Below are 14,310 nucleotides of genomic sequence, written 5' to 3'. Positions count from 1 at the left end.
TGCATTTGTGCCGTGTAGAATTTTCCAATAAAGTTTTTAATTTTATAACTGGAATTCATTGCAACCGCTTGTCACATGTCAGGTTGGCAGTTTCTGAACACATGCTAAAATATATTTATGTAATAAGCTGCATATGAATTAAGATTTGCAAAATAATACCATCTCTTGAAATTACTGAATAAATTTGGGTTTTCAGTGGCTGTAATGGAAGGGGGAAGTAAGTAGTGAAAATGGCAATGTGAGAGCAGCACTACCTCTCAGTCTGTTACCCAAGATTTACACATAATATTATACTTATTTTGTATTTATTATTCCATTTAATTTGCTTCCATGTTGAACTAGTCTTACCAAAGCAAGAACTATATCTGTCAGCATAGTTTATAGTCCCCAATAAAATCTGGTTATGCTGAGTACAGCACTGCCTTTTATATTGACACATTAACACAAATACTAAAAGCAGTGATTTAGCTAAGTAAAGATTTTTCAGAAATTCAAGTACTTTTGAAGGAACTGGGTAGACAGAGTTGTCTCAGAAGAGTGATGTCTTTATTGAACATTTCAGAGACACTACAGTTTTAATCCATTGTCAGAAAAAGGATGATATTCAGTATTAATTCAAAGCTAACAAGGTCATATGAAATAATACAAATGAAACAAATAATATGTTGTATAACGCTATAGTTTCCCTGAGTTTATTAACTGGATATCACATATTCTTTTTTAGAATTCTAACCTGATCCATCAGAAGGTGTCTCCTCCTGCAGAGCAACAAGGATCTCCAGTCTTATCCTTCATTACTCTGGAACAATTCAGTGCAATTCGCCTTGTGCAAAGTGTCCATCAGTCTCTTGCTTCTTTAAGTAAAGTCATCAGAGGTACCTCATTACTGAGTCCTGAAGTACAAAGACTAGCAAGTGCTCTGTTAAACCAGAAGGTAATGTTGTAATTTTGTATACATTATAATGCACGATGAAAAAAAACAAGGAAACTGAACAAATTCTGATACACATTTTCATGTCACCATTTGTTCTAAGCTCTTTTATTGATAAAGACTCTAAAATTGAGTTCTTTTATTGATAGTAAGTCTTGAACAGAATCAGGATTTTTCTGGAAAATTTTTCAAAAAAGTGTTGCTTCACGTACTTGCAGAAGTTTCTGAATATATTGTCCTTTTATCAAGTTTTCTCTTAAAGACAATTCCAATAAGGTTAGAAGTTGTGGAATGCTATTTCAATTTCAAATACCAAGTCATATTTGATAAGTCAAATATATTAGCTAGTAGAACATGTAAATCTGTCCCTTTACTTAGTTTTTATATTTTCTTAAAATTTAGGTTATAATCACAATTCGCTCTCTGCATTTATTCAGTGTGGAGTATATCACACCAGACAAACTGTACCTATCATACCAACCTATCATCTCACCCTATATTCTTGATATATGAGAAAAGCAATCAGAATTTGCACATGTACTCTCTCCATCTTTTTTGGCATGAAACTGGGCATATTTATAAACTGGTACAATTAGTGACTGCAAATTTACATACTCCATCATTAATAACCAGATAATTGGATTACAAAGATAGTCAAACATGGATTTGACCTGAAACTCTGGTTTTGTTTCACCTGAAGCAATTGATAAATTCTACTGACACTAATGCATAGATATTGAGATTTGTTCTGCAGTGAACAGTAATTCCTATTTATATCTTGTTTATCTTCATTGGAAGAACAAGTACTGTTAAAAAGATTTTTATGCATTTATTATTCTATCAAAACAATTATTAAATTTGGTGTCTTTTTAGGTTCACAAGACAGCATTTGTTAGCAAAATTGCAGTACAATTAGAATAAATTAATGTTTTCATGTTAGCAATCTCATTTCCTTTTTAAACATATTTTGACTGCGTGGTAGAAATTGGTACTACGTACAAGTCATAGCGAATGTAAATGATACATGTAATGGTCATTCTTTCGTACTTACAGTTATATTTCTTGTTACTGAGCAAGAGAGAATGACTTGCTTGTGTGCTTAAGATGCACTCAAATTGGAAGCAGCAGGAGCTATGAAACTGATCACTGTCACAAAAATGTAGTTAAAAATTCTATGCATTTTTACCTCTTACAAACATCAGTTCAGTGCTTCATGATGTATTCAGCGAAGTGTTTCTGTCATTTCATCTGCTTACTTACCCACTTACCTTAACGCAGATCACTTGACTGGATTGTGACTGTATAGCAATCTTTTCAGCAGCCTTCCAGGGAGGCTAATGACACATTCTTGGCATGGCAGCTAAACCTCAAGGCAGCTAAACCTCACTATATTTGTCATCCTAAAATGATTTGTTTCATGGATCTTCTATACACTGTTCTTATTTAGTTTAGTGTTTTCATGTGTTATGTAACGAAAGACTATTTTTAAAAACTTGTATTTTAAAAGCACCGAGATTGTAGTTCTTTCAAGACTATAGCACCTGAAGAAACTGCTAGATTAATAGAAATGCAAAAACCAGGAGATGTACTACTTCTAAGTTTTCAGCAATGTACTTTATTTGTGTAAAATTGATATATTAGCCCCATAGAAACCACTGTGAAGAAAATTAACTCTACCCCAGCCAAAACGAGCAGAAGTATACATCTGAAATATGCTTACATAATAACAATTAGCTAAGCTATTTCTTTAAACTTAGAGTAATTTAGAGTGATATATTAGCAATGTTAGGTGAATACCTTCTAAATGATAAATTGGTGAGCTGTCTGTAAATACATATCTAGCAAAGAGGTCTGCAAAAATGCAAGGTTAAGAGTTTAAAATAAAAAAAAAGTTTCAAAAAACCATAATTATGAAAAAAAATATGCAGTTAACTGTGCTTTGTTAGTTGACTTGAATGTGTTCTAATTTATTCGATTCATTCTTAATTAGTGTCCCCAGACCTAGTTATGTTCTAGTTTTTATCTATAAAAGGTATACATGGAGTATTTACTTTGAAAGATACCTTCTCTTACAAACTTACGTAATCAGATTTTGAAAATCTGTTCAGTGTATATGCTATGAAAACGTGAATCTCCTTGAAAATGCAGCGGTAAATATTAAAAAGATAAACTGTTTATTCTATTCAGCATCTTCAGTATTGTGCAGTATTCTACAGGTAATGATTTACATCAGTTCTCTTTCTCTTAAGTAGGAGAATCTTGCAGAATCACTTTCCCTGCTTTACATGTTCCTGTGGAGTAGTTAAAATTAATGTTTTTACACTTGTTTTATAAAGGAGGAAATCTAACAGAGGACCTTCTAAGCCTTTCATTTTGAAGTCGGTGAGAAACTTGTATGGGAAGGTCTTGTAGGATTTTTTCTCAGGTTTTGCTCTACAAAGACTGTAAAGTGATGAGAAAATAATCATGCAGCGGAATTGTAGCAGCTTCTCTTCACCACCACATAGCCACACTACTGCCTGTTCAAGTCTGAGGAGGCAGCAGCAAAGGAGTGGGAAGCTGTGGCTGCTCTTGAAAGATGACATTGTGGCTTTTCAAGAGATAATCTGCTTAGGCTTTTTTGAATTGTTCATGGAAAAAATTGATGTTTCCTTATTGAATATCAGAGGTTCTTGAAGGTTCCCCGTCAGCACTGTATCTGTGTGGGCCACAAGAAGAATTAGCAGGAACATGACCTTTCTATTAGTGGTTGTATATTTTGGTCATTTTATTACTTGTATTTCCTTTTTTCTTTGTAGCTATATTTGATCTCCAGATTGTTTAATTTCATTCAAATTGCTAGTTTAAAACATAATGGATTTGAAATGGATACTTTCAGTAAATATATTTTTATTTCAGTGTCCTATCACGTGGCAAAGCAAGTGGGAAGGTCCAGAAGATCCTTTACAATATCTTAGAAGTCTTGTAGCTCGAGCGCTTGCTATACAGGTAATTTTAAAGAGTCATTTATTTACCTTAGTATCCTGGTGTTCAGTGACACAGTATATCATGTAAATTACTCTACAGTAGACCTTTACAAATACCAGTCCCAAAGAGTAGATGTGTGAAAAGGCATGTAAAAATTTAAAGGAGTAATATGGTAATATTGTTGGTTGCTTCACAATCGATTTACACCTCAGATTTTAGTCACTAGTCTTTATGATGAGCTGGGGGAAAAGAAAATTTATGCAGATGAAACTTTACATCTAAGTCAACACACACTCTTTCATCTGGTAGAGAGATGCCTATCAAGGCATAAATGAAGCATTTCTAATAGAGGTAATGTAGATGACTAGTCTTTAAAGCAAATAATGAAAACATCTGCAGATGTTTTCCAGATTTACAAGAGACTATAATAGAAGGTGCAGTAAGACAACAGCTTTGTCATTTTACAGTCTGACAGTGAAGAGGATAATTTTTAGTTAAGGTAGATGTGTACTTTGATTGACAGATGCAGTGTATTTAAGACAATAGGCAGATGAAAAAAAAGTCATTCATCTAAATTAACTAGTATTTAAGGAAATAGATTTCATCATGTTGCATACAGAGAGAGAAAACTGTGAGAACCTTCCAGAGAGGTAGGAAGGACACATCTCTATTATCTCCAGGCAATAAATAAAAAGCTTACGGTTTTGACTTTGATTAACACAGTCTTGTCCAGCAGGATGCAAAGATTTCTGTCAACATTGGTGTTGACTGTCAGATTCAGAAGGAAGATATGAAGGGCACATGATTTCTAGGCATTACTTTTTCTACCAGATGGATGTTTTCAAAGTATTAATAGCGTTCTTGTTATGCAAACAGTTTCTTTTGGCTAATGCTTAGTTTTTGTTTGTCCTTTTCTTCAAAAAAGGCTTAAAGTATAAACAAAGAAAGTGTAAATATGTAAAGCAACACGTGATAATGCATGTTCAGATGTTATTTGGTCATATAACTAGGGCTGAACTTAGTCCCATCTGGCTATTATTGTTTTTAGTATAAAAAAAACATCATTTGTGGCTGAGTCAGTGTGTTTGTAAGCTTCAAGAGTACCTTGCTGTTTGCAGCTTGTACTTTCATTTGGTTGTGACCAAACTGCATGCAACTTTCCTTACTTTTATGGGTTTTTCTTAATTGAAGTCTGAGATTACTGTTCAAGCTTCTGTGTGGACTGCACCTCCCATACAAAGTGGAGATAATGTGACAGGGTGTAACAGAATGAAATTAGTGTTAATAGTAATAAATGGTTTTCAACCACACATATTCAGAAAGTTTTTATTTTCATATATTACTTCAGTCAACTATTGACAAATATGCTGTCTTATATTACCAGGATAGTAATCTTCCTTTCTCACTGTTTAAACTGCTGACAAAATGTTACATTTGGATTACTCATTTTTATGAAAGTTATTATGAAGAAATCATTTACAATTTTAAACAGTTATTTTTTGTAAGAGAGGGAAAGATTATTAAGGCAGAGCTTTACGGCAGATACTTAACATACGTAATTGTATCCAGAAGCAGTAAATTACATTAAATTTTTTGTTAGTGACAACAGTTGCTGGTTATTTAATTTTATTTTTTTTAATGTGACATATGTAGTATAGTTGTGTTTGAAGCAATTCTTAATAATACATTACCAGTCTGTTTTGCATCTCAAGCTTCTAGTCAAATCATGTCTGAAATGCAATTTCTACACTTTTTTTGTGTATAGTACTAGAAAAGTGTTGATTTTTTCTAATTATGCATTTCAGTTGAATCATCTTTTTCCTTAAATATGATTCCAATTCATAGTTGTGCATATTACAGCAAGATTTTGATTACTTATGATAAGTTTTTAATTAACTTTTCTTTTTTGTGACTTTTTGTTATTGATTTTATAAATGTAATTTATCATTAGTTAATTCTAGGTTTAGTATTCAGAAATTCAATAAAGGCTTCAATAAAAGTATTCTCACAACTCTGAAAATTATCTTCAGATTTATATTTCAATAAATGCCATATTTTGGATTGGTTTAGTTTTATATGACCAACTCCATCGTCTCTTTTTTGATAGTTACTCTTATCTCCCTCAGTTTCATCAACTATGAGACTTGTACTTTCACTGTTTGAGACAGATTGATTTAGGTGTTTTTTAAGAGGAAATAGGAGACATTGAAACACCGAATTTGTACTGAAGGATTACATTTACTAAGGATGAAGTAAGTCTCTACCTAGGTTACTAGTTAAAGGCTGCCTTGTCAAGAGGTTTGCTGCCAGTGTAGAAAATAATAAAAGCAACTGCATTGTCACAAGCATTTAATGGGAATGGAGAGGAACACAAAATATAGGCCAGATGGTAAAATATTTATAGCAGAATTTATAGAAGTGTAAAGATGTTCTGAGAGCATTACACAACAACAGACAGAAAAACAACAGTTGTTGCATTTCTCAGGTCTGAATTCTCTCAGTAAAAAGCAAAATTAAAAAAACTACCTACTGAAAGTGTGAGGAAATATGTATATGCAAAATGCAGTAGAGACTTGTATTGCTGTGCATTATGTTGTTGTGACAGAACTGATGGAAATAGATGATTTCTTCCCAGATTGAAGTTCTGATATTTGGATGTTAACTTTTGCTTTAAATTGAAACAAAAATGGTGTATTGAACATTCTTCTAAGATGGAGTTTTGAATATTTTCAATTAGCAATGCTGACTTTGAACTTTACAATATCATGATTTAGCTTGTCTATCCACAGTGATATATTTGCTATAAACATTAAGGCATGAAAGATATGAATCATCATAGATCATTGTATTGGTTTTAAGTCTTGGTCCTTATACTGCCAGTTTCCTCATGATGGCATCTTAAATGTGTTCTGTGGCTTTTCTCTCAGTTCATGATTATAGCTCAGGAATAGTACACATTAACATATAATGCTCTTAAGTGAATTCCGGTCTGTAGGTAAGTGTCTTCTCATGGCTATGGATAGCAGCAGGAGAGAAAGAGAAGAGACCCTGGACTATAGGTAAAACACCAAAACACCAGCCCAGGCAAATGTCAGATGAATATCAGCCTTAAAAAATGTTTCAGGTCTACAAATTGGAAATTAATTTTTGTTTCCTCAACAACTAAATGTAGAGCTTAATTTCACCTTTTTTTTAAAAAAAAAAAACAAAAACAAAAACCCAAAAATCCTCACACTCTTCTTATTCCAAAAATACCTTCTATTTTAAATTGAAACATTTATTTATTCTTTTAACTGAGCTGGTTTTATGTCATCTGCAAAAACAGTTCTTCCTTTGGCTGACTGTTTGATCAGAGAGAGCCACTAAAAGGCTTACAGTGTACATTGAAAATGAACACTGTTGGACCTCAGAATCATAAACATCTATTGCAGTGTTCTAATCAAGGAAATGTTTATGAACATAGAAGGGTTTTATTTGCCTAATTTATGAAAGGTTTTGTTGAAAATGTGCATTTATCTATAAAATATTCCTAGTATATAAAAAAAGTTGTATTTCATACTTCTTCAAGAGACTCATATTTATCTCATTGGGATGCTGCTCTCTTTTCCCCTCCTATTCTGAGTGAAATCTAGGGTAATAATATATATAATGCCAATGCCGGTTCGATCCCTTAGTAAAAGAGTTTTGCTATTTTATTGCTCTTTTGCTATTTGAGGAAGAATTACTTTGTTTCTGTTTTGGAGCCCTTACTATACCTCTGTTTCAACAGTTAGGTCCCCAGAGAGGTAGATAGGATACCCAAGGTATGTGAGATTTGAACTCCTGGAAATTGCCTGCTGAAGACACTAGAAAACTGTCTGGGAATAGGAGACACAGGATCCTTTCTTCACACCCCAGGCATCTAGGCAAAAATATTGAATTTTCTTTCACTCATAGCAGGCAGAAAGTCTGATATTAGAAAGCCAAGGAAACCAAGTCCTCTCAATTTTCACCAAGTTAAAGAGCTTCCATAATAAATTTTGTACAAACTCAAAATTTTCATGCTCAGTCCCCATATCCATCCACTTGTGCACTCCATATTAACACCTATTCCCCCTTTAAGTAATCACACTTACTTTGCATAGCATTTCAGTTTTTTCTAATACATTGCCTTAGCAGATTTTGCTGCAGGGACAATAGCTTAATGGTTTACCTTTTACAGTTTTAGGAGTATCTGATTTAGATGAATTAGGTTTGCTGGTTCCTCACCTTGTCGTTGTTCCTCTCATGACTCTCTCTATTTGAACAGCTGTTACCTAGGTATCTGTGCAGTGCAGAATGCTCCAGATTTAGCATACTGATATTAATGCACAAGAATTCATAGAAGTAATGTTTTAAATCTATGCGTTCTGTTATTTTAATTCAAATTTACACCTTATTCTGAAGAATTAGCATTTTTCTGCTACGTTTTTTGGCTTCTCCTCTTCAGCTGTCATGAATATCAAAACAAAAATACAACTGCAGTCTAACATTATCTGCTAAGGAACTGATCCTTAATTGGCTCCCTTAGCTCTAATCATGTTGCAGCATGATTTCATTTTGTTCAGAATTTATCAGCCAGGATACATTTTTCAAGACCTTTTATCTAAGTGATAACTGCTTGGTAAAAATTGGAAATTTGCTAGTACTACTATAAAATATGTTTTGTTTGTCTCTCATGTAATAGGAAAATTTGAAGCTCTTACAGATCCAGCTGTTGTACTGTGTCCCTTTTTAATCACTGTCTCAGTTAGATGGTATTGATGAAGTAATGGCTGAGTGTTTTGTAAAGATACACCATCCAAACAGGGTGCCACACAGAATGTAAGATCGAAGCATCAGACTTGTACAGGTCATAGGAGCTGTCCATTGAAATAAGATATAATTTCCAAGGAAGCTTAAGCAGAGCTGAAGCACTTTTTGTGCACAGGTAGTTCACATACTCTTGTGACTTACAGAAAGCTGTATTTCTGCACGGGCACCTGAGCTGTAAGGATTGCTGAAGTTTCCTTTTAATGCATCAGTTCAACGCTTTACTTTTCAGAGGTTTTGAATCATACAGTCATAGAATATCCTGAGTTGGAAGGGACCCATCAGGATCACTGAAGTCCAACTCCTGGCCCTGCACGGGACCATCTCAAGAGTCGCACCATGTCATGTGTCTGAGAGCATTGTTCAAATGCTTGTTGAACTCCGTCAGGCTTGGTGCTGTGACTACTGAGGAGCCTATTCCAGTGCCCAACCACCCTCTGGGTGAAGAACCTTTTCCTAATATCCAACCTAAAATTCCCCTGACACAACTTCAGGCCATTCCCTTCAGTCCTTTCACTCACTGGTCACCAGATAGAAGAGATCAGTGCCTGCCTCTTCTCTTCCCCTCACAAGAAAGTTGTAGCCTGCAATGAGGTCTCCCCTCAGTCTCCTCCAGGATGAACAGACCAAGTGACCTCAGCCTCACAGGGCTCCCCTCAAGGCCCTTCACCTTTGTAGCCCTCCTTTGGACCTCTCTAATAGTTTTATATCCTTCTTATATTGTAGTGTCCAAAACAGAAAATCCCTCTTTCTTGTAGTGAAATTTTTGCTTTCCTGCAAAATACAGTGCATTTAAACACTAAATCTGCAAACTGTACTAATTTAAATGGAAATAATTTTGGTTGCCAATGAGAAGGATTATGTCAAGTTTGGGAAAACAATATGCCTTATACATGGAAAAACAATTTTTAAAAAGTAGCATTGGAAAAGGGGAAAAATCTCTACCTGTATTTCATTTGGTTTCATTAAGAGCTGTTGAAACTTAGTCCCAATGAAGGCTAGGTGCTCTGTTAAATTGAGGCATTGACAAGTTATGAGTTTTTCAATAAACATAAGGCTTAACTGTTATGAAAAATAATCTGTTTCAAGGGAATTCAGTTCCTGTTCATTAAACTCTTAGAATTCTAAGCATGTTTTGTGAGAATGGCTGTTCTGTTTAAATTATGAAATACTACCTTGTAAGGAGAAGTTTGAGCAGCATCCCTTATATTACCAGTAACCATTTGGTCAGCACTCTGATTATAAAATATTTATTGCAGAAGACAATTACTCATAAAAAATATTTTTAGAAGTGTTGCATAAAAAAGAACAACTGAGGTCGTTGTCTTTACAGACATTGTCTCTCTGAGGAATTACCTTTTTTTAAAGAAAATGAATTTTTTTCCTAACCTAAGTTTAATTTAAAAGAGCGAGATTTAGTAGTCTGTATTTCTTCTATGGATATAAGATAGTATTTATATACGCAGTATGTTACAAAAAACTGTGCTATATATTATATAAGATTTAAAGCTCTAGTTGATATACTTTATTTAAAATAATAAAATAATCATCGTTCATTAATTTTTCTCTTTAAGGTACAAGACACATTTTCACATAGAAGATATCTGAAAAGATACAATGATAAAATATTAATAAATTGTATGCATTTAATTTGTCAAAATTAAAAGTGTAGATTGCTCTGTTTCTAATAACTTGTTTTTAACTCCATCTCCTTTATCATGGACAAAGCTGTCTGCAAAACAGAAAGCTGACTAAAGCGGATAGTCTTGTTTGACAAAAACTCAAGCAAAAAAAAAAGGTTAATTTTATTACAAATGGTAGAAAAGGATTTTATTATTGTTTACATATGAAAAAGAGTCCTTATGTTATACTCTCAAAGACTTGGGTAATTTTAAATTCCAGATATTAATATATGAGAAGGCTGCAGCACATGATATTGCACCAGTTTGTAGGTATTTCCATCATCTGCCTTGCTTTTTCTAGACAACTTAGAATGATAGAAAGGTTTGGGTTGGAAGGGACCTTAAAGAACATCTAGTTCCAACACCCCTGCCATGGGTAGAGACACCTTCCACCAGCCCGGTTACTCAAAGCCCCACCCAGCCTGGCCTTGAACATTTCCAGGGGTGGGGCATCCACAACTTCTCTGGGCAACTTGTTCCAGTGCCTCACCACCCTCACAGTGAAGAACTTTTCCTAACATCCAATCTAAACCTACTTTCTTTCAGTTTGAAGTCATTCCCCCTTGTCCTATCACTACATGCCCTTGTAAAAAGTCCCTTTCCATCTTTCTTTTATCCTACCTTCATGTACTGGTAGGCCTCAATTAGGTCACTCCAAAGCCTTTTCTTCTTCAGGCTGAACAATCCCAATTCTCTTAGTGTTTCCTCATAGGAGAGGTGCTCCATCCCTCTAATCATTTTAATGGCCCTCCTCTGGACTTGCTTCACCAGGTTGATGTCCTTCCTGTGCTGGGGACCCCAGAACTGGTTGCAGTACTGCAGGTGGGGTCTCACCAGAGCAGAGTAGCGAATACCCTCCCTTGACCTGCTGGCCACACTACTTTTGATGCAGCTCAGGATACAATTGACTTTCTGGGCTGCAAAGCCACATCAACAGCTCATGTCCAGCCCCTCACCCACCAGCACCCCCAAGTTCTTCTCACCAGGGCTACTCTCAATCCCTTTGTCGCCCAGCCTGTATTGATACTGGGTTTTGTGCTGAGCCAGCAGCACCTAGTGCTTGGTCTTGTTAAACCTCATGAGGTTCCCATAGGCCCACTTCTTGAGCTTATCCAGGTCCCCCTGGATAAGCTTCAGGTGTGTCAACTGGACCACTCAGCTTGGCGTCATCTGCAGACTTGGTGAGAGTACACTCAATCCCTTTGTGTCATTAATGAAGATATTAAATAGCACTGGTCCCAGTACAGACCCCTGAGGGACAACACTTGTCACTGATACCCATCAGGACTCTGAGCCCTTGACCCTCTGGATGCAACCATCCAGTCAGTTTCTTATCCATCTAACAGTCTGCTCATCAAATCCATCTCTCTCCAGTTGAGAGAAGGATATTGTGGGGGACTACATCAAAGGCCTTACAGAAGTCCATATAAATCACATCTGTAGCCCTTCCCTTGTCCACTGCTGTGGTCACTCCATCATAAAAGGCCACTAGGTTGGTCAGGCATGACTTGCCCTTGGTTACACTAACTTGCTCTTCCAACCACCACTATATTGACAGAAATATTGTGTCTACTAACAATAAGCAGTCTATCCAAAATACTTTTTAAAATTTACAATTGTGGTTTCATAGTTACACGTACATACGTATAAATAAATTGCTTAGATTAGTAACACAGCCTTGTAACTAAAAAGTAGATGTGATAGTGGTTCTGTTTTGCACTTTAGATGGTTTGGTGGAAACTGGCTTAGTGTAACAGTTTGCAAAATGTTTCATCTCTTTGTTTTGAGATTTTAAGTGGTCAGTGTCAATGGTAACATGCTTTATTTCTCAAATTGCATTTGCAGATATGTGTTAAAAAAATAAGCTCATTTTACAATAGAAACACACTGCCATTCCACAAGCAAGCATCATCCCTAATAAGCAATCTTTCGAGCATTTCTTTGAGAGAAGGCAGAAACATAGCTGCATGTTGACCTACCTTTCTCTCTTTGAAGGAGATTCCATATAACTGAATTTGAAATTACAACAGTTTCATATTGTATTCCTGTACAAATATTAAAAATAAAATAAAATTCAGAGCTGTTAAAGTTTCAGAGCTGTCATCTCAAATTTAGCTTGTGAAGAAAAAGCTTTGTAAGAGTAGTTCTTGACTAAATCCTTCTTCTTCTGTTGTGTGTGCGTAGTTTTACTCTTGGGAATTCACAGTCAAATAAAGTAATCAGCGCAGGATGCAAGTGCACTCAGCAACTCTGTAAACAGACATGACTGTACTTTAAAACTGGAGTAAATAGGCATTCAGGTTTGTGGTTTTGTTTGTTCTGTTGTTTGGGTTTTTTTCTTAGTAGAGTTCCTTTTGGAGTGGTCTTTTGTCTCTAAATGTTCAGCAAGGTACATAATTGAAGAAAAAAGAAACCAAACCTTGACTCAGAGCAGAAGAGTTGCTAAGAGTGATAAGAAGCTTAGATCCCTACTTTAGGCATGTATGTATGGCCAGTCTTCGCGAACGAAGATTTGGGAAGGGTCTTTACCCTTTGAGCCTGCGCAGTGGATTTTTTAGGTGAGACACAGTGTGCGCTGAGCTGAGCCCACCCTTTAATCCTGAGGTTCATCTGCTGGGGCCGAGCAAGCTTGGACAGTGGCAGTGAGGTCCTCAGGACGTAGGTTTGTTTAGAGTGACCTTCTCTTAGATGGATGGCCTTACAGGGCTAACGAGCTCCATCTACCCGGGGGACTTTTTCTCTGACCGGGAATCGAACCCGGGCCGCGGCGGTGAAAGCGCCGCATCCTAACCACTAGACCACCAGAGGGCCCCTTTAGGCATGTAAGTGATGCTTAAAGGCAGGAAGGGTAAATACCCTACTGCTCTATGTGTTTGCCAGTGTATTCAGCTGAGTGCTATATATAGCAACTTAATTAGAATGTGTGCCGATACATGGAGAAGAACGTGTAAAAGCACATTTGTGGGCAGTGATGTTTTTATATTGTTAAATTCACGTAGTCACTCTGAACTAAGAGACTTCTGATGCAATGTTTTCTGCATCAGAGCTTGAGTTTCAAAATGCCCATCAGGTTTGTACTGTTGTACAGTGTAATGCTTTTCCTTATACATACAATGCATTTTCTTATAGGTTTCCTATAATTACCATTTTCAGTGTTATTTCTAGTATTTTATGATCCCATATGATAAATTAATCAATTGAAATTACCTACATATCAGGTAAAATACAATAAATAGTTTAGAAGTAAACCAAATATTGTTCATTATTCAGATATGTATATTATGAAGCTTGGAAAAAGAATTATGCCATCACGTGCTCATGTATTTTATTATCACGCTGAGAAAATAAAAAGTTATGATTTGAATATATCCGCAGCAGAATCTGTCAAAAATTACAGAAAGATATTGATAGAATAATAAAACTAAAACCTTGTTGCTTATTAGCTGCAAATTTGATAAACATATATGTAACCAAAGATACCACAGTAGAAATGAAAACTTCTTAATGACCTTGTTAAAGGTCAAAGGGAGTTGTTGTTTCTTCCTGTTCTGCAGTTTTGAGGTCACATCTGAAACACTTGTCCAGTTTCTAACTCTTCAGTTGAAAAAAGCACTGCCCAGGTTTCCCAGAGAGATTTGTGGAACTTCTACTTTGGAAATACATAGAACTGGAGTAGACAATGCCCAGAGCAGCCTAAACTGATTTTGAATTTGGCTGTACTCTGAGTTGGATTGGATGCCAAAATGTTTAACTTTATGAATAAATTATTTCTATAATGGAATGCTTAAAAAACTAAAGCCATTGTAGCTAAAAAAAAAAAAAAGACATTTAAAAATATAACAAAAGTGTGCTGTTTAACAAAACGTGCAATAGTTTTTCCTTAAATTACTTCCAAATGTA

At 35.4% G+C, this 14,310-nt stretch overlaps 1 protein-coding gene across 1 annotated transcript in view; it reads left to right on the top strand.

The window, feature by feature from the left end:
• DYNC2H1 (dynein cytoplasmic 2 heavy chain 1) overlaps positions 1–14,310 on the top strand; it is a 152,118-nt gene that overhangs the window by 118,978 nt on the left and 18,830 nt on the right. The window contains exons 75-76 of the mRNA XM_032679259.1: positions 725–934; positions 3,830–3,919. Coding sequence (XP_032535150.1) covers positions 725–934; positions 3,830–3,919 — 300 coding nt within the window. The remainder of the gene's footprint in view (positions 1–724; positions 935–3,829; positions 3,920–14,310) is intronic.

The sequence above is a fragment of the Chiroxiphia lanceolata genome, chromosome 2 (genome assembly GCF_009829145.1).
Source record: "Chiroxiphia lanceolata isolate bChiLan1 chromosome 2, bChiLan1.pri, whole genome shotgun sequence".
Classification (NCBI taxonomy): domain Eukaryota; kingdom Metazoa; phylum Chordata; class Aves; order Passeriformes; family Pipridae; genus Chiroxiphia; species Chiroxiphia lanceolata.
The sequence above is the reverse complement of the archived record's forward strand: the minus strand, read 5'-3'. Positions and strand labels throughout refer to the sequence as shown.